This window comes from Notolepis coatsorum, assembly GCF_963971535.1.
Source record: "Notolepis coatsorum genome assembly, chromosome: 7".
Taxonomy (NCBI): Eukaryota; Metazoa; Chordata; class Actinopteri; order Aulopiformes; family Paralepididae; genus Notolepis; species Notolepis coatsorum.
Genome location: NC_140171.1, coordinates 45,132,766 through 45,156,300, shown reverse-complemented (window position 1 = coordinate 45,156,300; position 23,535 = coordinate 45,132,766). Strand labels below are relative to the sequence as shown.

Sequence of the window (23,535 nt, the reverse complement as noted above, 5' to 3'; positions counted from 1 at the left end):
CAATTAATGACAGGAAGAATATATAATAAAACGAAAATGCAATAACAAAATACAACAAGCCATCAGACCACAGTTTGTAAAGGAAGTCCATATGGGAAGTATTGGTGATCTAGGAGATGAGATTTCAGTGCTCTTTTGAATTTCAGAAAAGAAAATTCCAAAATATGTGGAGGCAAAGAGTTCCACAACTTTGACCCTCGGTAGAGCAAACAAAACTGAGATTGGGAAGTGCGGGAAAAGGGTGGTCTAAGCAAACAGGAACTACGTGTGGGGTAATTATGAATTTGGTGATTGTGGGCAAACATGTCATGAAAAAAAGGGGGAAGGGCTCTGTTTAAAGAACTATGCACAAATAAACCAGTCTGAAGATGATTCACTTGATAAACCTCGGTGCTCAGCAAGTGACGTGTTTTTCCAAGAATACCAATACTCTTGGCCATTTTTGTAGTTATGGCTGTGATATGAGGTTTCCATGATAGGGATTCATCAAGCAGAACACCAAGGAATCGTGTAGATCGTGTAGAGATCACCAAAGTGCAATACCGGCCGCATCCTGCTAGATGGCAGTGTCGCCCACCCTTTGAAACCTTATATCTCACCCTGTGTTACACTTAAATCCCTCTGGGCGCTAAATTTAGACGGAGTAAATCGCTTCATCCAACCACTTCAAAACGCATCTGGCACACTCGATCCATAAGTTGTGCCAAATTATGTCCGGGACCAGATGGACACCAATACTGGAAATCGCGATCAGACAATTGGAATATTCTTTTTGGAATACCCCCGATCAAAGGTAAGGACTATCTGACATCAATTTCAGCTTGATCCAACAATGTTTTCATATCGATCCAGCTGATCAGCGTCTTAGTGTTCAACACGAATGCCGTTACTGGCCATCAAAACATAAAAAAACTACCCCCCCCCCCCCCCCCCCCTTTCATGCATTCATGAAAAAATTCTCTCTTTTTTGCATTTTCGACGGAAGAAAGTCACTGTCAAATGACTATAGTATTGTCTCCATAGCTATAATATAGAATATAGATATAGCTCTCCAAACATAGTGACGGACAGTGAAAATATGTTATGGAAACCTGGCACGTTAGCCACAAGGACCAGGCCAATGGCTGGCGCCCAATGTGTTAAATACACCTGCTTAATTTTCTGCTTAAGTTTCAATCCTTCTCTTACCCGTATGCTCCATTGCTAATCAGTTTTATGGTCTGAAAGTCTCCTTCGGCTGGTGGCTTGATGGATTTTCCCTTTCCCTGGTGATACAACCAACAAGGGAGGGATTCTTATACAACAATAACTGATCTCAGCTCAGTAGTAGTAGTAGTAGCTTTCACAATAATCATGGATTAATAGTTTTTTTTGTGCCTGTGTGCGTTTGTGTGTCTGACCTCTGCTGAATCATCTGTCTCTGGTGTGTGTGGTCCCTCGCTGTCGTAGCTGTCCAAGTTAATATCTGTAGGGAAACACATTTGAGAGTTAACACACAAAATTAAACGCCCAGATACTAAAACACAATTCTGCTCTAAAATGTTCCATCTTGTTCACTGTTAGGGAAATATAGTGCATTCTCAGTACAAACAAACAAAAATACACAACAATTACAATTTACAAATTATAATAATTTCTCCACATTGCCTTTCCCTCTTTGTACATCTTGTCTCCTTCAGAAGGCTTAGCGATCTATTTTCAGTGTCACTGTTCTCTTGGATTTGACAGCTATGGAAATGCTCTGATTACAGTTTTGTTTTGTTGAAGCAATATACACTAGGGATGCACCGAAAATTCGGCCACAGAAAATTATCGGCAGAAAATGGTTAAAAAGGCTCTTTCGACTTTCGGCCGAAAGGGTTTTAGCACCGAAAATATATCACGAATGTCAAAGAACAGGGATACGTAACGTTCGTTACCAAAAGTGTTGTTGTGATGACGTAATCAAAACGCGCAATGTGTAACGTGAGCAGCCTGGCAGCTCTTCCTGATTTCTGCAGCCTGTGATAACTAACTCCTCTTGGGAGTCGCGCTGTTTCTATGTAAACTCCGCGACCACGAGCAACGCATCCAATAAATGCGTCTTTAACATGCTTTATATCCTCGCCATTACTATATGCCCGTCGCGGTTAAACATTTTGAACTAACGTTAGCGTTAAGCTAGCTAACGCTTCCATTCCTCTTTGACCCGTCTCTCGTAAGCTACGTCATCCCCCGCTAAGAGTCATGGGAGATGTAGATACAACAGTCCTGTGTGTGTGTCTTTATGCAGATCGTTATGCAGTTTTAAAGCACCTTGGCTTTGTTCTGAATGCACTTTGTTGTAGTTATCCTACAGAGAAAAGAAAATGCACTTGACTTTAATGCACATTTTGTTGTATGCAAAGAGAAAATGTTTAAATTGTACAATCTTTCAGCAGTCAGTCTAGAATTAATGTATGCATTCAAAAGTGCTGAATAAATGTTTTATGGGCCCATAATAGTGATTATTAATATTATTTAAGTTAAGTTTTGCCATAATCATGTCTTTTGCCATAATCAGGTAGCTGGAAAAAAAGAAAAAAAAAAACATTATATATATATTTATATTAATCATTTTCGGCCTTTCGGCATTCGGTTTTCGGCCAACTGTTTCCTATTTTCAGTATCGGTTTCGGCCAAGAATTTCCCATTCGGTGCATCCCTAATATACACTAACTGATAATTCACTTTTAAGGGAGTTGTTAAGAATTTGCATACAGAAACGCCCTGCCAGTTTCTTAGAAGGCATGACGGACCGTGTGCAAACTGATTCAACAGCTCCTTATACCAGAATGGAGAGGCTAAGCATTGCATCTGGGTTGTGCTGACATTCAACAGGTAGCGCGGAAGCGATTTGCGACTGATCAAAATTCTACAAAATAAACTACAAAACAGGATCAGAGACATAAGGCAGACACTATAGCGAAAACATGGAAGATTGACACGAGTCAGTAACAAGAACAATCTATTTTATTTATTTTTTTAGTACAAGAGGGCAAAGGAGAGGAGAATAACATATTAACGGTATATAATGAGGAAAAGGAAACAAGCAGCCACAATAACAGTAGATGTAACACTGATGCACAGGAAGGAGTAACTTAATGTGATGGTGATTTATGATGAAATTAAATGAGATTTTAATTGTTTTTTAAATATAGATAAGGAGGTTGTTGACCTCAATGATGAGTTTAGAGTGTTCCAGAGTTTAGGACCTCTAAAGCTAATGTTGAATTGATGGCTAGATGTCCGACAGAAAGGTAAGTGGAGTTTATTAGATATGAGTGAAATTCTGATGAAAAGATGAAGAAACTATGGAAGGTATCAGGAAGATCTTGCCTATTGTTAATGAACTTGAATATGAATGAGCATGTTTGAAAGGTATTAAGTTTGTCAATTGATAGTAGAGAATATTTAACCTCTGTTATCAGCAAAATATGAGTTTATAAAAATCTCTGCGCATTGTAGTGTTAGTGCAAAAATATCGAAATATCGATACATATCGATACTGAATATTTAAAACGGTTTCGATACTCATTTCCCGAAATATCGATACTTTCTGCATTATCGATACCAGCTGGCTTGCTCGCAGTGTTCTACCGCAAGTTGTTGACAGACAGACACACGCTTGCCCCTCCTCCTCCTCCGCTGCAGCCCTCCCCCTCGCAGACCTGTCTTCAGTTTGTAAACAGATTTTAGCTCCGAAGATGGCTAGTGCAGAGCCTCCGCAACTTGTGCTTGTGGATAAAGAAAACAGCAGAAGTGCTGTTTGGAAGTACTTCGGGTTTGAAGTAAACGACAAAGGAAAAGCTAAAGCGTTGTTACAGAACAGTGCCAACGATACAGCTATTAGCTAACGTTAGCTTATGCTAGCTAGCTGGCCACCTTTATAATTACTTCATGGAAACGGAGTAACGTTAAGTCGACTTCATACTAACTACACTAGTACACGTATGAACTCGACATAACGTTACCCCGTTTCGGGAAAAGCTAAAGATGCCCATTTGCAAGCGTTGTTACAGAGCAGTGCCAACGATACAGCTATTAGCTAACGTTAGCTTATGCTAGCTAGCTGGCCACCTTTATAATTACTTCATGGAAACGGAGTAACGTTAAGTTGAGTTCATACTAACTACACTAATACACGTATGAACTCGACATAACGTTACCCCGTTTCGGGAAAAGCTAAAGATGCCCATTTGCAAGCGTTGTTACAGAGCAGTGCCAACGATACAGCTATTAGCTAACGTTAGCTTATGCTAGCTGGCCACCTTTATAATTACTTCATGGAAACGGAATAACGTTAAGTCGAGTTCATACTAACTACACTAGTACACGTATGAACTCGACATAACGTTACCCCGTTTCCATGAAGTGTTTAAATAGCAGCAATCTTGTTGAAAATGTAACGTTAATAAATGCTCCGCTCTGAGAAATCTCTCTCTCTCTCTCTCTCTCTCTCTCTCTCGCCGTCATGAAAATTGTTGTAGTTGTTGTTTTAACCAAATAAAAAGCAGCAGCACTATTGCATAACTGAGTCATGTTTGCTATGTATTTCTTTCTTTAGGGGAGTTTGTTTCACAGTTTTAGCATGATGTTTTATAGATGGCTAGGTTAAACAGGTTTTTGTTTTTAAGAGGGGTTTGATTTAGTTTAGATAATTTAGTTATTTTTAAATGTCTGATCTAAAGATAAACAAAGGGTTTTAAAAGTGTTATATTTATCTTCTCTTATAGTACCAGATAGAAGCTGAGGAGAATCAACCAGCAACAAAAGCAAAATTTGTTTAAAAGAAAAATAATAATAATATTTTTTTTTTTGGTATCGAAATGGTATCGAAATATCGATACTGTAACTGAGGGGTACAATTCCCTGACTGTATTGTTAGATATGATATTTAATACCACTACCTCATGTACTTTAACTTCTGGCCACCCAGTACAAGATATAAGTATGATGAACACTTTCCCACCTGATGAAACGAACCAACACAAATGTACCAAATCGAATATTTAATACAGCAAAAGGTGTATACAACATTCACTTAATACATTTATGATTTGAAATATGGAATATGCACTTTTATGGCAAATGAGTATTCGTAGGTAAATCAACATTGAATGTCCAATCTCTGGTTGCGCAGGGAGTAAGTATACAACCTGGAATATTTAGGAAACGATAGCGATGGTACTTAAATGATTATAGCTGGATACACTAAGGGGGGGGGGGGGGTCCCGCTGGTTGTAAGACAGTAGGAGGGGGGGGTTAGAGAAGCCGCTGGCGGTATCCCATCTGGCCGACGGTGTCTTGGGAGAATCCAAAGTCTTGGACACGGTGCCCACAGAACCTCGGGCCGCAGACGAATACAGCTGGACCCTCTGTGGAACGGTATCTGCCGGTCCACAACGGAGAGACGTGGTGCGACCTCACGTGTAGAGCGCCGCCTCACCTGGAGTCCTCTCCGGGGGGTAATTCCAACACTCGGCAGTGTTGGCCTTTATCCATGGAATAATCAAAGCACACAAAGCATAATCCAAGAGCCGTGGAAGGCTCGCCGTCGTCTGGGTAGAGTAATCCAATATACAGGTCCAGTCGCTCTTGACCCGGAGCTCCTCGGATGCAATCACCACTAGGGGTCTGACCAGCCTGGTTAAGCGTCCAGATAACGTCAGGAACGATGGGGGTACTGATAACTGTAGGACTCTAACCGAACGATGCACCATACATAAATAGACTATTATTAGCTTAATAGAATACGTCCAACTCGACGGTATGGTGCCAAACTATGACCATTCAACTATTAATCTACACGATATCTCAATGCCTATTCTGGGCCAAGTAGGCCTTACTACACCGCACGTGCGTCGTGGGGAGGCTTTTGCGTCTGTCACTCTGTTGGAGGGTAAAGAACTGGACTAAAAGAAAGTTCTACTTTACGAGCGCCATATATATATGCGCTATGAACAAATAGTACCATTCGTATTTCGCCCGGCATATTACTGCGCGGAACCGGGGGTTGCCTCGACATGTTAGGCGGCACGATTGAACTTGGACCTAGGGGTATGGCAACCTGGCGCCAGGTTCTCGTCCAATGGTAGAATGAAACTATTATGGGCTGTTTAGTAGAAACGGGGATATTCAATGCATATTGTGCAAGGAATATACAGGGGATATCAAACGATATACAAATACAATTAAATATATATATATAAATAAATATACATATTCGGTTTAATCTGATCCTTCACAACAGCCGCCCCCTAATTAGTCCCACCTAATTAGCTAAGCAGAGACAGATTAACCGCACTGTCTTCCACTCAAGGTCCGCTGTAAGGGTCAGTCAACTCACAAAGTCATAGGGTCATGGTCATCATCGATAGTATCTGGGAGTCGGGGCAGTTCTATGAGCCTCGCCACGGGACGTGTGTAGGTGCGCCCTTGGACGAGTACTTCAGCTGCTCGGACCTTGCCATCGGCACCGGTGATCACTTTGCTTACGCGGCCAGCCGGCCACATAGCTCTGGGGAGTGACTGGTCAATTATCATGACGACTGTTCCTTCTGTCAAATTGTCTCTCTCTTTTACCCACTTCTGGCGGGTCTGTAGAGACGGTAGGTAGTGAAGTAGGAAGCTGCTCCAAAACTTGTCAGCTAGTACTTGGCTGTACCTCCACATTCTTCGGCCGTTCGCTTCTTCGGGCCTGTACATTGTCTGGGGTAGCGCGGGGTCCAGCCGCCCCATTAGGAGTGTGTTGGGGGTGACTGGGTCGACATCTGCTACATCACTGGAGACGTAACCGAGGGGCTTTGAGTTCAATACTCCCTCGATCTCCGTGAGGACTGTCATTAGGACTTCCTCTGCCACAGTCTGGGCTCCGAGTACGGCATACAGGGCTGTCTTTATAGAGCGTACTTCTCGTTCCCAGGTTCCACCGAAGTGGGGTGCGTTCGGGGGATTAAACTGGAAGTCAATCTGGGCTGGAGCGAGGTGGGTCTTAAGTTCTGGGCCCATAGCTTGGAAGCTCTCTCTCAGCTCTCTTTCTCCGCCTTTGAAGTTGGTCCCGTGATCAGACAACAATGTAGACGGTTTTCCTTTCCGTGACGTGAATCTCCGGAAGGCCATAAGGAATGAGTCTGTGCTCATGGTCGGAAGGAGCTCGATATGTATCGCTCTGGTGGTCATGCATTTGAATACAATACCCCACCGCTTCTCGGTGCCTCTTCCTCTCTTTATATACAACGGGCCAAAACAGTCCATGCCTGTGGAGTGGAATGGCTTGTCGCCGATTCGGAGGCGACAGGGGGGTAGGTCAGCCATCCGTGGTATGCTGGGCTGCGCGCGCCACTTACGGCAGTCTAGACAGGTTCGCTGGAAGCGCCGTACTGCTTCTCTCCCTTGCAATATCCAATAACGACGTCTGATCTCCGCGAAGACTCTCTCTGCTCCTGCGTGGTGCACATCCTCGTCGTATTTCTTTATGATCAGCTCTGTGACCTTGTGTCGGCTGTTCAAGACGATCGGGTGCTTAATGTCATCTGGTAGATCGGGGGCTCTCCACAGGCGACCACCCACTCTGATGAGATTATGTGCGTCACTCTCTGGTGCCAGGTGAATCAGTCTGCTGTCTGATGGGACGGGGTTTCCTCCCTGTAGACAGTCTAGCTCATCGGGGAACGAGTCTCTCTGGGCTCGTTGTAGTAGAAGAAGTTCTGCTTCTTCGTAGTCAGCTGCTGACATGTCAGTGGTGGACTGAATCTCTGGGTGGTGCCGCAGGAATGTTCTTTGTTGCGCACTCTCTAGGGTAATGCAATCATCTATGTTGGGGTCTGTGGAGGCGACAGTGCTCAGTCCACAGAACATAGGCTTCTTGTTCTCAGCCTCCTCGTTACTTGCTACCCTCGGGGTGGGCGTAGGCCAATCTCCTTCCGGGAGCTGGAGGAATGCTGGTCCGTCACTGTAGATGTTGCGACGGGTTAGGTCATCCAGGGACATTCCCCGGGTGATGACGTCAGCTGGGTTGTGTTTGGTATCCACATACCTCCAGCTTGCTTCTTCTGTTAATTCTTGAATCTCGGTGACTCTGACTCCCACGAAGACTTTGTATCTGCATGAATCAGACTTAATCCATGTGAGTACTGTTGTGGAATCTGACCACAAGATTGTTCTATGCACCGGAATGGTGAGTTCACGTTGGATTAACGTGGCTAGATGCGCTCCTGCGAGGGCTGCGCAGAGCTCTAGACGTGGGATAGATTGTTGCTTACGTGGGGCTATTCTTGAGCGGGCCAGTATGAAAGCAGTGTGTATCTCTCCTCCCATCTCTTGGGCACGCAAATAGGCAACCGATCCGTAGGCTACTTCGGAGGCGTCGCTGAAGACGTGTAGCTCAATCTCGCATGTCTCTGGCCTCACTGTGGATGGGAAGTAGCTGCGGCGTATATTGACACCTGGGAGTGAGCGGAGTTCCGTCTCCCACTCTCTCCATGTTGAGGCAAGGTGTGCGGGTATTGGGTCGTCCCAGCCCTGGTCCTTGTCCCATAGTGCTCGTACAATCATCTTTGCCCTGGTGGTGTAAGGTAGAATACATCCCAACGGGTCATATTGTCTGGCGAGTGTTCTGTACACACTCCGTCTGGTGGTCGGTATCGCCGCCGACCTTCCTTGCTCTGGAGCCAAGGGTTTGTGTCTATAGTGGAGCGAGTCTGTTTTGAAGCGCCAGACTAATCCTAGTGTCATTTCTTGGGCTTCTCCTGGGATTGTCGCCATCCAGGTCTCGCTGCTGGCAGCCTTGTCTGCGGAGGAGAGGCTGCGCAATACGTGCGGGTCACTGCTGGCCCACTGCCTGAGATCAAAGCCTCCTTTGATTAGGGAGGCGCGTAACTTGATTAGGAGAGCCTCGGCTTCTTCTTGAGTCGAGACGCTTTGTAGACAGTTGTCCACGTAGAAACTGTTCTTCACACTGTGTTGGACCTCTTCATCTGCTGCTGGGTCCTCTGTGACGTGTTTCTGTAGTGCAAAGGTAGCACAGCACGGGCTGCATGTGGTTCCGAAGGGGAGTACTTCCCACTGGTAGATGGATGGGTTCTCATCTCCGATCTTCTCTCTCCATAGGAACCGTAGCAGAGGCTTGTCCTCCTCTACTAGTCTCACCTGCAAGAACATCCCTTTGATATCCCCGCTTATAGCCACCTTGTCCTGGCGGAAGCGCAGTAGCACGCCTAGTAGGGAGGGGCCGAGTGTGGGGCCGGGCAAGAGCTCTTTATTCAGATTTTGGGATCCGATCTGGTAGCTGCAGTTAAACACAATGCGATCCTTGCCATTGTGATGGACCTTGTGATGCGGCACGTACCATGATTCGGTCGTCTGATCGGCCTCTTTTATGTCAATCTTTGTTACGTGTCCCGCTGTGATTAGCTTCTCAATCTCAGCTCGGTACACACTCTGTTGAGCGGGGTCTTTGGCTAGGCGCCGCTCTGTGTTCAGTAGATAGCGCTCCGTGGCGTCTTTCTTTGCGTGAAAGGGGGGCATTCCCTCTCGCCTCAGGAGTGGAGTTGCGTATCTCATCACTCCGCCGACTGTGACTCTCTTTGTCCCCTGCTCGAGTAGGTTGATGGCGTAAATGTCTTCTTTAGAGCGAATGTCTTTCTTTTCGTTCTTAAAGGGCATTGTCTCTAGGGTCCATAGCCTCTCGACATGCTGCAGGAGAGTGGTGTCTTCTTCTGTCGTTCTGGAGTGGAAGCAGCTAGTGGCTGCTGTTCGGTTGAGAGATTTAGCGAGGGGGCCTTGCAATGTCCATCCTAGGCGGGTCTCGACTGCTGCAGGACAGCCTCGGGGGCCTGTATGGACCCGGTCAATCGGGACTATGAGTTCTGCATGGTCGGAGCCTATCAACAGGGTCGGGGTAGCGCCGTCTATGAGCGGGATAGGTAATTGACGCAGGTGCACATATTTATCCATCAACTTGGTGACAGGGTAGGTGTACTGCGATAGTCCTATTTCTTGGCTGGTGAAAGCATTTGTGATCTTGTACCGTCGCTCTGACTGCCCGTTGGCTGCGATAGTGAAGGAGACATTCTCGCCCTTTATCGTCTTTAAATCTCTTCTTATTGTCCGAATCGTCATTTCGTTCTTGCTCCCCCGCAGTCCCAGCTGAGTCGCAGCGGAGGCGAGCAGAAGGGTCTTCTCTGACCCGTCATCAAGGACGGCGTAAGTGTCCATGACTTTATCCTGGTAGCTCAATGTCACACGGACTACCTTTAAGAGCACTTGAGCTCCGTTGCTGCTGGCGGGGTCAATGTACATGACACTTGCCTTGGTGCCGCTCCGTGGTGCAGGTATAGGCCGTCTTCCGTTACTATCGTGTAGTATATCTAGATGGGCTCCATCGCACCGGCTGCACCTTTTCTTTAGGCGGCATTCGGCTGCCATGTGGGGCCGCGCACATCGATAACAGCGCCGGTTGGACTTTATCCATTGGCTCACTTCTTCTGCATTCATCTTTGTGAATGAGTCACATTGTGACAGCCAGTGTTCTTTCTCACAGTAGGGGCACGCTATCTTCCACTTCTCCTTTCTCGAGGGGGTGCTGTGACTCTTACTGCTCGGTACTGACTCTGATTGGTGCATGACAGTCACCGATCTTCTTCCATCACTTATTCTCCTGGGTCCCTCTCTGGAGCTTGGCGTGCTCCGCCCGAAGGTGTCCAGTCGTAAGCTGCTGACCTCTCTCGCCAGGAAGTCGGCCAGATCAAGGAGGGATGGCTCGGGGCCGTCGGGATCTCGGTAGTCCCTCTGCCGCCGAAAGCGCTCCTGTCTTGCGGGTGGCAGCTTCTCCAAAATCCTCTCAACGTTAGAGTTGGCGTACAGCTCATGCCTGCCCTTCTCCCGTTGAGCTCCCAGCATCCCCACCAGGGACTGCACTTTGATTGACAGGTCGTCTAGTGAGCGATTGTCTGTGGCTGGGGGTAGGCGGTCAATATGCCTTATCTCCTGGATTACGTAATCCCATATACGTCCATATCTTTGATCCAGCGCTGCAAGGGCCGCTGTGTATGGGGTCGAGGAGGTAGCATAGGCTAGCGCTATATTGTGCGCTCGCGGTACTTTCAGGTGCTTCAATAATATTGCATACTTGTGGCGTTCATCAGCGACATCCACAATCATTGTCTCTAAGCACATCCGGAGCTCCGTGTACTGTGCTCGACTCTCATAGGCGAAGTCTGGGAATGACGGCGTGGCGTTGTATGACGCCGTGGATGGCTGATACATCGGCGAGCGTTGGGGGAGAGACCTCCTGGGCGAGTCCCCTCTTGCGCCTCGCTGTGGGCTGGTACTGGCAGGGTACCATGGCCCGCTGGTCCAGGTACTGTTCCTCGGGGCTGGTCGTGCGTCGTGCTCACCCGTAAATAGAGTCGGGGGTCTGTAGCGCAGCGCCGCGGGGGTATAGCCTGGACTGTATGGGACCTCCTGGTCCGGTGGAGTACTGTGCTGTCGTCGGGCTTGGTTCTCCTCTTCTCCCTCTTCTTCTATCAAATCTTCCAGATCTTGTAATCGTTTATTTAGCTTCTCCGCAGTGTAGGCTGCTCCTTCCTTGTAGCTGGGTCTCGCTTGGACCGGTATGGGAAGGGGGTCTGCGGGGGGTCTAGACTCGGTCTGTTGGTCAAGTTCAGGGTCGCTTGCTCGTTGCGGTGACGCTGCTCTTGACTGCTGTCTCGACGAGTTCCTTGAGCCCCTGGCGGAGGGAGAGGGAGTTGTCCTTTTGATCAGCTGCTCTATTAGTTGCGCTTGTAGTCTGTCGCGCTCTGCGTCTCTTTGGGCACCGGCAGCGGTGCGCTGGGCGTCGGCCCGGTCTCTTGCCATATTCTCTTCCATCTGGAAGCGTCTCATCTCCAAACATGTGCGCTGTTCTTCGCTCCGTTGCTGCGCTTGGAGGTGTTCGCGCTCGCCAAGCATCTGTGCTTGGAGCCGATCGCGCTCGGCGGAGGCTGTCAGGCTGACGAGGAACGCCTGTTGTAGTGTCCTCTCCGCTTCGTTGGGGGAAGGCGGTAGTGGAGGTGAGCCGCTCCTGCGTGAGCCGCTCCTGGGGGTACTCGTTGGGGAGTCCTGGAGCTCTAGTTCCTCGGCGCTCTCCTCCTCTTCCTCCGTGCAGAGTTCTCTCTCTGTAGGGTTGTCTTCCTCCCGGGGCTTGTCGGGGACTACTTCTTTAGTAGTGGCGGGGGGTAAAGGCATGTCAATTCCCTCCTGGTCCCCACCGTGGGCTTGGTCAGTTACATTAGGACCTACTAGGGCCTCTGTGGTCGGGGAAACCTGGTCGTTAAGGTCAGACATAATTTTACTTTCTACTTTTACCACGTTTACCGTTTGTCGAAGGCTAGGTAGTTGACTGACAGTGTAAGCCTCTAAGTACTGAGGTGTCTGTCGTCTGCGCCGCGGGCGTTCTAGGTTAGGAGGATCGTTTCGTGGAGTGTTCATCATAGGCCATTTCGATATTAATAACACTATATTAATATTACACTAGTTACCCTCCGGCTCGAAGGACCAATTTTAACTGAGGGGTACAATTCCCTGACTGTATTGTTATTTAATACCACTACCTCATGTACTTTAACTTCTGGCCACCCAGTACAAGATATAAGTATGATGAACACTTTCCCACCTGATGAAACGAACCAACACAAATGTACCAAATCGAATATTTAATACAGCAAAAGGTGTATACAACATTCACTTAATTACATTTATGATTTGAAATATGGAATATGCACTTTTATGGCAAATGAGTATTCGTAGGTAAATCAACATTGAATGTCCAATCTCTGGTTGCGCAGGGAGTAAGTATACAACCTGGAATATTTAGGAAACGATAGCGATGGTACTTAAATGATTATAGCTGGATACACTAAGGGGGGGGGGGGGTCCCGCTGGTTGTAAGACAGTAGGAGGGGGGGGTTAGAGAAGCCGCTGGCGGTATCCCATCTGGCCGACGGTGTCTTGGGAGAATCCAAAGTCTTGGACACGGTGCCCACAGAACCTCGGGCCGCAGACGAATACAGCTGGACCCTCTGTGGAACGGTATCTGCCGGTCCACAACGGAGAGACGTGGTGCGACCTCACGTGTAGAGCGCCGCCTCACCTGGAGTCCTCTCCGGGGGGTAATTCCAACACTCGGCAGTGTTGGCCTTTATCCATGGAATAATCAAAGCACACAAAGCATAATCCAAGAGCCGTGGAAGGCTCGCCGTCGTCTGGGTAGAGTAATCCAATATACAGGTCCAGTCGCTCTTGACCCGGAGCTCCTCGGATGCAATCACCACTAGGGGTCTGACCAGCCTGGTTAAGCGTCCAGATAACGTCAGGAACGATGGGGGTACTGATAACTGTAGGACTCTAACCGAACGATGCACCATACATAAATAGACTATTATTAGCTTAATAGAATACGTCCAACTCGACGGTATGGTGCCAAACTATGACCATTCAACTATTAATCTACACGATATCTCAATGCCTATTCTGGGCCAAGTAGGCCTTACTACACCGCACGTGCGTCGTGGGGAGGCTTTTGCGTCTGTCACTCTGTTGGAGGGTAAAGAACTGGACTAAAAGAAAGTTCTACTTTACGAGCGCCATATATATATGCGCTATGAACAAATAGTACCATTCGTATTTCGCCCGGCATATTACTGCGCGGAACCGGGGGTTGCCTCGACATGTTAGGCGGCACGATTGAACTTGGACCTAGGGGTATGGCAACCTGGCGCCAGGTTCTCGTCCAATGGTAGAATGAAACTATTATGGGCTGTTTAGTAGAAACGGGGATATTCAATGCATATTGTGCAAGGAATATACAGGGGATATCAAACGATATACAAATACAATTAAATATATATATATAAATAAATATACATATTCGGTTTAATCTGATCCTTCACAACAGATACTTTTCAAGGTATCGTATCGAAGTCGAAATTACAGTATCGTGACAACACTAGCGCATTGCATCGGAAATCTGAGGATTCAGACACGAGGACAGGAAGCCGTCATGAAATCGTTGTAGTCCTACGAAAGAGGAGACCCAGCGCTTTCGATGGACATCCCAATTTCATAAAACTACACTACCCAGCTCACACCAGCCGCAGACAACGGATGTGATTGTCGTGTTTATATCTCATGGGTCAAATAAACCTCAATGCTATTGCCATAAAATACAACGTATGTTGTTTATTTACCCTTCTGTGAATGTCTAGAAAAAAACGTGTCTCAATCCGGTAAAAAATGGCGGAGCTATGGACATTATACAAAAGTAACTGTACTTACAGTAGATTTCATTCACAGTATTTCCTGCCCTGTACCGGGCGCCTGGTGGTACTAAATCCAGATTGAACTCTGCCATTGGAAAGAGGAGATTTGGCCCGATCCATAGATGTATGACTTGGCCATAATAAGGCTGAACTGTGGACACTATTTCCTCAACTATATTCAACTGTAGTAGAGCCAAACTCGAGGGAAGTTGAAGAAATGGTTGAGGAAATAGTGTTTGCAGTTCGCTAGAGGTCTGCTCTCCTCTCTGTGATGTCACCCGGATGAATTTCTCGGGGTGCCGATGCGGCGGTGCCTTGTATTATATTTATCTATTTTTACCTTATTTTTTAGCACTCGCTTGTATTTAAATTAGAGCTGGGCCGTTAACGGCGTTAACGTGCTGCGTTAACGCAATACTAGTATCGCGCGATAATATAATTGACGCAGTTAATCTAAATCTTTTTCTTTTCTTTTTTTTACATGTTTTCTTTTTTTTTACCTTTATTTACCCAGGGTAGGTTCACTGAGCACAGATGCTCTTTTTCAGGAACGCCCTGCTTCACATTCACACAGTTCCATTCACACCTGGGAGCTGCCCAGTACAACCACAGTTGACACCATTGGCCACTGAGCAACTCCACTGGAGCAGTTGATTTGCATTGGCAGGGTTTGGCCCTGTCTGGCACCCAACGGGAAAAATATTATAGGCACTATAAGTAGACACCGCTACATAAAACAAGCTGGTCTGCCTGAGTGACTGGTGGAAGAAGGAGAAATAGAGATTGGACTGATTGAGTCAAGCCATGTCACATAGTTCAAGTTTGAAATGCTTCTTTCTGTTTTGCTCCTGAGAGTGTGCTAGATACTGTACTGTACTGGTAATATTATTTATTTGTGTTAACTTCTGAATAAAACAACTTATTAAACACAAGTACATCTTATTGAACATTATTTTGATATTTCATTACCAATTATCATAGCAAAACAGCTTTTTCAAACATAATGCATTTTGGAAACGGGAGATGGGCTCATGGTGTAATGGGCCACCTGGCCTGAGAAAAATAAGGAGGAAAGAAAAAGTAAGGACTTACTTCTGGTCATTATTTGGGTAGAACACACATATTTTGAATGCCTTCGGCAGATTTCTCTTCTTTTTTTTTGAGCCATTTTAATCTAGATTAATCTAGATTAAATCCAGGATTGCAGATAGATTAATCTAGATTAAAAAAATTAATCTATGCCCACCTCTAATTTAAATATGTTTTAGTTAAGTATCGTGTGATTTTGTGTGAAGGGCGGACTAGCAAAGTAAGATTTTCATTGTATGGCAAACTGTCTGTTTAACTGTGCACATGACAATAAACAATCTTGAATCTTGAATCAAAGTGCCCCTTTAACAGAGATGAGCTCTCAAAGCAGACCTGACAGACACATGTCCCGCCCCCGGCGCAGAGACCGAAACGTGTATTTATAGTGAATAGTCATTCTGAGCCATTTACCCCAACGCCTAATGAACAGACCTTGATGGATGAGAGCAGGATGCGGCGAGCAGATGTGAAGCAGAGCTCTGAGTTTCGGTGGGCAGAGTCTGAGACATGATGATTAATGAAACACAGCGATGCCACAGCACAGTCAGCCAAGGAGTAAGTCAGTCAAGTCGCTCTACAATCCGCATCTCAATGAGTGAGAATGAACATTCAATAAAGCCAATCAGCCACTGATATATTGCTTTACTCTTGACACAGTAACTTTGTTTGACTTTGTGGTCTGCATAGTATCGTATATATAGGCTATTCTGCCATGTATCTACAATAGACAAACAACGTCACTCAATAATGCACTTTCTCTCCTTATTTTGATTTGTATTTTAGTTATGTATAGGCAATGTATGTGTGTCAGTGTTAGGATCAATTCACTTTTTTAATTCAATAATTTTAAAAGTTTAAACAGATACAGTAGTTTACTTAATGATACATCTATTCTCATTTACATAGTGCATGTAATGCCAAAAGGTTCTAATTTTTTTTTTTTAAGATTTAATTAATGAATTGAATGAATGAAAGGGGACTGGTCCCAACCGATTTTTTTCTCTCTCTCTCTCTATTCCCTCTCCATCTCTCTCACCCTCCAGTGGGTCTCTGGTCAGTCCCAACTGGCTAATGATGTAACGAGGAATGTCCGTCTTCATCAGTTGTCCCTCCTTGGCGTGGTCTTCTGCTGCCTCCAGGAGATGGTAGAACTCCTCCGGGTTGAACTCCTAGCATAGGGGAATAAGCAGGGTGTGACACGCACACACACACACACACACGCACACACACACACACACATTTTTACATTTACATTTAATAATTTAACTGATGCTTTTCTGTAAAGCGACTGCCAAATGGTGTACAACAAGTCAGCAGGAAGAGTATAACTCTGTTGGCTAAGGGTAAGTGGTATTGTTCATCAAACAGACACACACACACACAGACACACACACACACACACACACACACACACACACACACACACACACACACACACACACACACACACACACACACACACACACACACACACACACACACACACACACACACACACACACACACACACACACACACACACACACACACACACACACACACACACAGATTTCATCCCCCAATTTTGTCGTTATGCCAATTCCCTTCCTGGTCGTTACGTGCATTGCCCCACTGTCGGTCTGGGGAGGGTGTAGACCAGGGGTCGGCAATTAAGTTTGGCCTTGGGATAGGAATTTTCCATTGGTTCTCCCAGCCCACGTGACCATTTCTACCATTTCCATTGGCTATAGTGAAAGACATAGATAATGATTGTGGAAATACAACAAATCTACGAAACCCCAGACGTGACATATGCAAAAGCCAATGTTCCAATAAAAAGTACATTCAAGTAACTGCAATGTAAACCTTTTTAACAATACAATGATTCCTTGAACCATTGAATCGGATTGAATTGGAAATAGAATCGAATCGAATCGGTTTGGGAAATCAGTGGCGATACCCAGCCCTAGATACTACATAGTATTACAGGGCATTACATGGTACTACGTAGCACTACAGTGTACTACTGTACATAGTATTATGTGGTATTACAGGGTACTACAGGATACTGCATGGCAATACAGGATATTAATAATAATAATAATAATAATAATAATAATAATAATAATAATAATAATAATAATAATAATAATAATAATAATAATAATAATAATAATAATAATAATAATAATAATAATTACTTGCATTTATATATCGCTTTTCTAGACACTCAAAGCGCTTTACAATGTAGGGTGGAAATTGCCTCCTTCACCACCACTGGTAGCACCCAACCTTGGGCTACGGAGGCTCAATGGCTACCATACTCAACTGGCACCCGGCACACATCACACTACACAATGGCTGAATGGCTCAGGAGACAGGGATTGATATCAGCCAATTAAGGGGAAGGGATGATTAGGTGGCCTTGATGTCAGAGACCTGATTGGGAATTTGGACAGGAACGTCTGGGAACCCCCTACTCTTTTACGATAGGCGTCCTGGGTTCTTTAACGACCAAATTCAGTCAGGACCTCGGTTTAGCGTCTCATCCGAAGGACGGCACTCGTAGCTGTACGGTGTCCCTATCACCGTAACAGGGGCATTGTTACTGACAAGTCCAGAGGACAGAGTGCCCCCTGCTGGACAACAACACCACTTTCCAACAGCAGCCTTGGCCGGGGCGCGAACCGGTGATCTTCCGATCATGAGTTCGGAGCTCTACTCATGTAGCCACGATATTAAGAGGGTGCCAAGAGTTTTATAGGGCTGGCCAAAAATGGACAAACACCATAAGCACTCTGGAGTGAACACAATACAATAATTACATGTTGAAATGATCATGCTAGCTGTAGCATATTATTCATTTCCACAAGCTACAGTAATCGGTGGTTAGTATGGAAAGTATGGAAAGTTCTTACTGTTGGGTTGTTAATGAACTGAACAGAATTCCAACATGGATAGTAAGTACTAGCCATACTGTCCATACTGTATACTGTTTGTGCCTACTGTTTAGTAAAGGCATCCAGTAATGTTACAAAAGAAAAGTATATACTACCCAGCGTACTTATACAGTAGGCCTGTACTATAGGCATGTACTAACTATTACTAATGACACACAAGCTGGTATACCTGGACAGCAGGACTACTGCACTGACTGTAGTACCCACTATAGTACCTGATCAGTAAGCTTGTGAGTATGAATCCATCGTCCATGACAACAATGAGGTATTCTTTTTAATCTTTATAAGTACACTGAATACTATATGGATTTTAGCAGGCCTCGAGGCAAATATTTTAAATGAAGGCACCTTTAATCAAATTTCGACTTCATTTAATTGAACTTAATTTAATTAAAGTTTTAATTCATACCTTTACTTTTCATCAGGCATCCGGTAAAATACCACCCGGGAAGTATTAGGGAAAATAAATTACCCCAATCTGCCTAATTACTCTGTGCAACAGTGACTGATGGTGATATTAACCAACCACGGCTAGACATGTGCCATTGTTTCAAAGTGGATTAAATGAGCAGCACAGTGGTCTGTAAAACTGGTCTGATACGGAATGTATGTGACATGGTTAGCAGCGCACAGCAGATATTCTGTAGGATGTATGTGACATAGTTAGCAGCGCACAGCAGATATTCTGTAGGATGTATGTGACATGGTTAGCAGCGCACAGCAGATATTCTGTAGGATGTATGTGACTGTGACATGGTTAGCAGCGCACAGCAGATATTCTGTAGGATGTATGTGACATGGTTAGCAGCGCACAGCAGATATTCTGTAGGATGTATGTGACATGGTTAGCAGTGCACAGCAGATATTCTGTAGGATGTATGTGACTGTGACATGGTTAGCAGCGCACAGCAGATATTCTGTAGGATGTATGTGACATGGTTAGCAGCGCACAGCAGATATTCTGTAGGATGTATGTGACATGGTTAGCAGCGCACAGCAGATATTCTGTAGGATGTATGTGACATGGTTAGCAGCGCACAGCAGATATTCTGTAGGATGTATGTGACATGGTTAGCAGCGCACAGCAGATATTCTGTAGGATGTATGTGACATGGTTAGCAGCGCACAGCAGATATTCTGTAGGATGTATGCAGTGGCGGCTGGTACTATCTTCCATTGGTGGGTCGCAACTCGACGTTAGGTCGAGTTGAAAATGTAACATAACGTTAATAAATGCTCTGGAGCAATCTCTCTCTCTGTCTCTCGGATCAATCCAATAAATAATTAACACATGTATATGTTGTCATTTTAAACAACTCACCATTCATTCATTCATACATTATGCATCAGCAGCAGCGAAATTAATGTTATAGTTCACAACACAGCAGCGCGTTTTGAAGTGCTATTATCATCTCAGCATTTCATAGCCGCATTTCTCGGAGACACAGGATTGTGAGAGAGAGAGAGAGAGCGAGAGAAGAGAGAGAGAGAGAGAGAGAGAGAGAGAGAGAGAGAGAGCGAGAGAGCGAGAGAGAGCGAGAGAGAGGGAGAGAGAGAGAGAGGGAGAGAGCGAGAGAGAGAGAGAGAGCGAGAGAGAGAGAGAGAGAGAGAGAGAGAGAGAGAGCGAGAGAGAGAGAGAATCACGTTAGTTAGTTAGGGAGAGAGAGAGAGAGAGAGAGAGAGAGAGAGAGAGAGAGAGAGAGAGAGAGAGAGAGAGAGAGAGCGAGAGAGAGAGAGAGAGAGAGAGAGAGAGAGAGAGAGAGAGCGAGCGATATCGCAAATCTACCTTGTTTGAATGAATGAATGAATGAAAACTTTATTTAACAGATTGCAGAATGGGTACAATACAGTACGGCTCAATACATACAATTGTTAAGGGGATGCAGACCTGAGAAAGACGTTTGTCTTGTTTCCATCAGGGTCCCCCATTTCAATTCATATAGACATTTATGACATACACAACATACATGACATTTATGGCATAGGGACATATAGGTATTTAGTACTGATACATTTGTGACATAAACGGTATTCCAATATACAGTACTGTTACCCCTAGATCCTGACAGAGTATATACATATGATGGGGAGGGGACTGTACATTAGGGGGGGGGGGGTGGGTGAGAAGAAATATACATACGCGGGGAGGGAATATATACATGCGGTGGGGAGGAGACTGTCTATTAGGAGGTGGTGGGGTTTTGGGCATTTACGGTGGCCAGTTTCGAATTGCAGCCTCCCGTTAAGTTGACAGCAGGCAGAAGGGCTTGATAAAGTATATCCACTCCATTGTCCAGACTGTGTTGATGTCCATTGTCCATGCATGTCCCTCCACACTGCATCCATATATAGCTTGCTGCTAGCCAACAAGTACTGTGTGAGCTAACAACAAATAGCTGCATCACAACACAACAGCATAAACTCACTTTGTTTCATTGAAACGTGGTCCAGCCGGAGGGCTTAATAAAGTGTATGTCCACTGACTGTCCCCCAGACTGTTGTCGATGTATATCCACACTCACTGCCCACTGTCCAGACTCCAGACTGAATCACAAGTTCACAACACACAGCCTCGAACATGTTGCAAACTGTGGCTAAGGAAAGAACTGGCATCGCCGCGTCGGCCAATCAGAGAGCGTCTCCGCGAAATGCGGCTATGGAAATTCTAGACGGAAATTCTAAATGCTTGCCTAGACCGCTTCAAATCGCGCCCGGCTTCCATCATAAACATCATATTTCAACGCACAACGCGTTACGCACTGATTGGCTGCGACGGATACAGCGATGAAACAGTGACGCGCACTCAGAGCGCGATTGCGTCTAGCCCGGGCCAAGAAATACGGCTAGGAGAAATGCGGCAGGAGAAATGCGGCAGGAGTGAGTCACTTCCTGTTCAGGAAAACGATTATTTTTTTATTTGATATATTAACGTTATATTGTGCATTGGAAACACAAACATACTTAAAATGAGTAAATATTATTCATTTTAAACATGTTTATATTATTTATAGGGCTATAAAACAAAAAACTAAAAAAAATTATTTTTTCTTCTTCTCTCATTTAACAGGTGGTTGGCGCCCTAGCGCCCCCGGTGGGCCAGCCGCCACTGGATGTATGTGACATGGTTAGCAGCGCACAGCAGATATTCTGTAGGATGTATGTGACATGGTTAGCAGCGCGCAGCAGATATTCTGTAGGATGTATGTGACATGGTTAGCAGCGCGCAGCAGATATTCTGTAGGCCAACTGTAAACTGCAGTTTCAGACACAGCCAATGTTTTTTGCACAATGGGAGCTTTTCTCTTTCCCTTACAATGTTTCCTTGATGACTTAAAGTCTTAAAGAGTAAGTTCAGAATGTTGGACCTCTAGCCCTATCTCCTTTCTCAGCACAATCTATGCTGTTCATCATACTGGATACACACACAGTGTTTCCCCTACATTGCCTTACAGATATTTATTATAATTTTTTTTTAATAATTTTTTTTTTAAGTTTGCTTTAATCACAGTAACGTTGGCGAGCTAGCTAAATTATACATACATCGGTTTCATATAAATCAATCAATTCACTAAGACTTTAAAACGGTGGTGCGGCACGGTCTACGGAGACGCAGAAAAACCTACCAAACACTGTCCCTGTATTGTAAATAGTTCATATGTGTGTTGTCACTACTGTATGTAAAATTGTAATAAGTTTATGTATAACAAATGTTTGTGTTAATATTTATTTACCTAATTTATATGCAATCGTTTCATTCAGCTGTAGAGAAATGCCCCGATACTAACAACCGCCTTACTGCGCGCGTCTATGACGACACTTTGACACCACGTATCCGTGACACGCGCGCCCCGCAACAACACTAGTAGTTTTGGGGGCCTACCCCCACCCTGAAAAAGATCCTAGGGGAACACTGCCACAGCTCCAGGTACTTTGACACAAACCAATGTAAAGTAATAGGGCCATGCTCCAGTCTCTGCAAAGTCCTGAATAAATACTGAAACCTCCTCCACAGTTCACCCAAAGTAGGTTTCAGCATTCGTTTCAGGGATCGTACAGACTGGAGCGTGAGTCCCATAGACTAAACATGAGTTTGTGGCTAACTAGCCAGAGCTACAGTAAGGTCCAGTGATGTACTTCCTCTCCTCATTCAGTATGAGGGACAGCATGGAAAGGACTTTGGCTGAACATCATTAGTAGGTCAACATTTGTAACTTAACCCTTTAAAGAGAAGGATAATTTCAGACAATTTACCTATTTCAAGCCCTGCCCTCTTCTTGATCCTCCAGTCACAACTGGTGCTTCCCTTGGTACGTTTGGCCAAGGAAGCAACAGTTGTGATTGGAGATCAAGAAAAAAGGCGGGGCTTGTGACAGGTCAATTCAAGCAAAGTCTTGACTGACTTGGACGTCACAGATGGGGTGGGGGTAATATGATCATGCTAATAGACTGACTTGACATCCAATGATAATCACTTGGTTGGTCACATAAGAGTAAGAGACAAAGGCATTTGATCAATAATGTGACAAGTGACACCAGTAGCATAAATCATTCCGATGGATTAGGTAGCAGCAAAATCTACACAATGGCTTCAGCTTAATGGCAACACTGTGTACATGTCTAGTAACAATCATTAGACTAGAATTAAACGCCTCCCACCATCACCATGTAATTGACTGCACCTCTGGGGGAAGTGAAACAGACACAGCTGCTACAGTAATACACTCCAAGTTTAAATTGCTCTTCTAAAAAACACCCCTCAGGACAGATGAAGCAGCCTCTCTGCCTGTCCAGTGGGATTCTGTTTCATTCCACTTGGTGGAGGTGGAGGTGGAGCTGGAGGTGGTGGTGGTGGTGACAATTTGATTAGAAGCATGGCCTGGGGCAGCGAGGTCATTTCCTTGTTTCTCTGTTCTCTCATATCTGAGTGAGTTGGAGAGAGAGAGAGAGAGAGGGAGAGAATGTGTGAGAGAAAAGAGGGGAGAGTGAGCGAGAGAGAGAGAGAGTGTGGAGTGAGAGAGAGAGAGAGAGAGAGAGAGAGAGAGAGAGAGAGCGAAGAGAGAGAGAGAGAGAGAGAGAGAGAGAGAGAAGAGAGAGAGAGAGAGAGAGAGAGAGAGAGAGAGAGAGAGAGAGAGAGAGAGAGAGAGGAGAGAGAGAGAGAGAGATTAGAGAGAGAGAGGTGGGGGTGGTAT

General features: G+C 45.3%; 1 protein-coding gene across 1 annotated transcript in view; it reads right to left on the bottom strand.

The window, feature by feature from the left end:
* Positions 1-23,535, bottom strand: part of LOC311231639 (microtubule-associated serine/threonine-protein kinase 1-like) — a gene marked incomplete at both ends in the record, with an annotated part of 227,323 nt that overhangs the window by 68,980 nt on the left and 134,808 nt on the right. Inside the window, 3 exons of the mRNA XM_084318267.1 lie at positions 1,189-1,265; positions 1,401-1,465; positions 16,444-16,576. Of these exons, the coding sequence (XP_084174393.1) occupies positions 1,189-1,265; positions 1,401-1,465; positions 16,444-16,576 (275 nt within the window). The remainder of the gene's footprint in view (positions 1-1,188; positions 1,266-1,400; positions 1,466-16,443; positions 16,577-23,535) is intronic.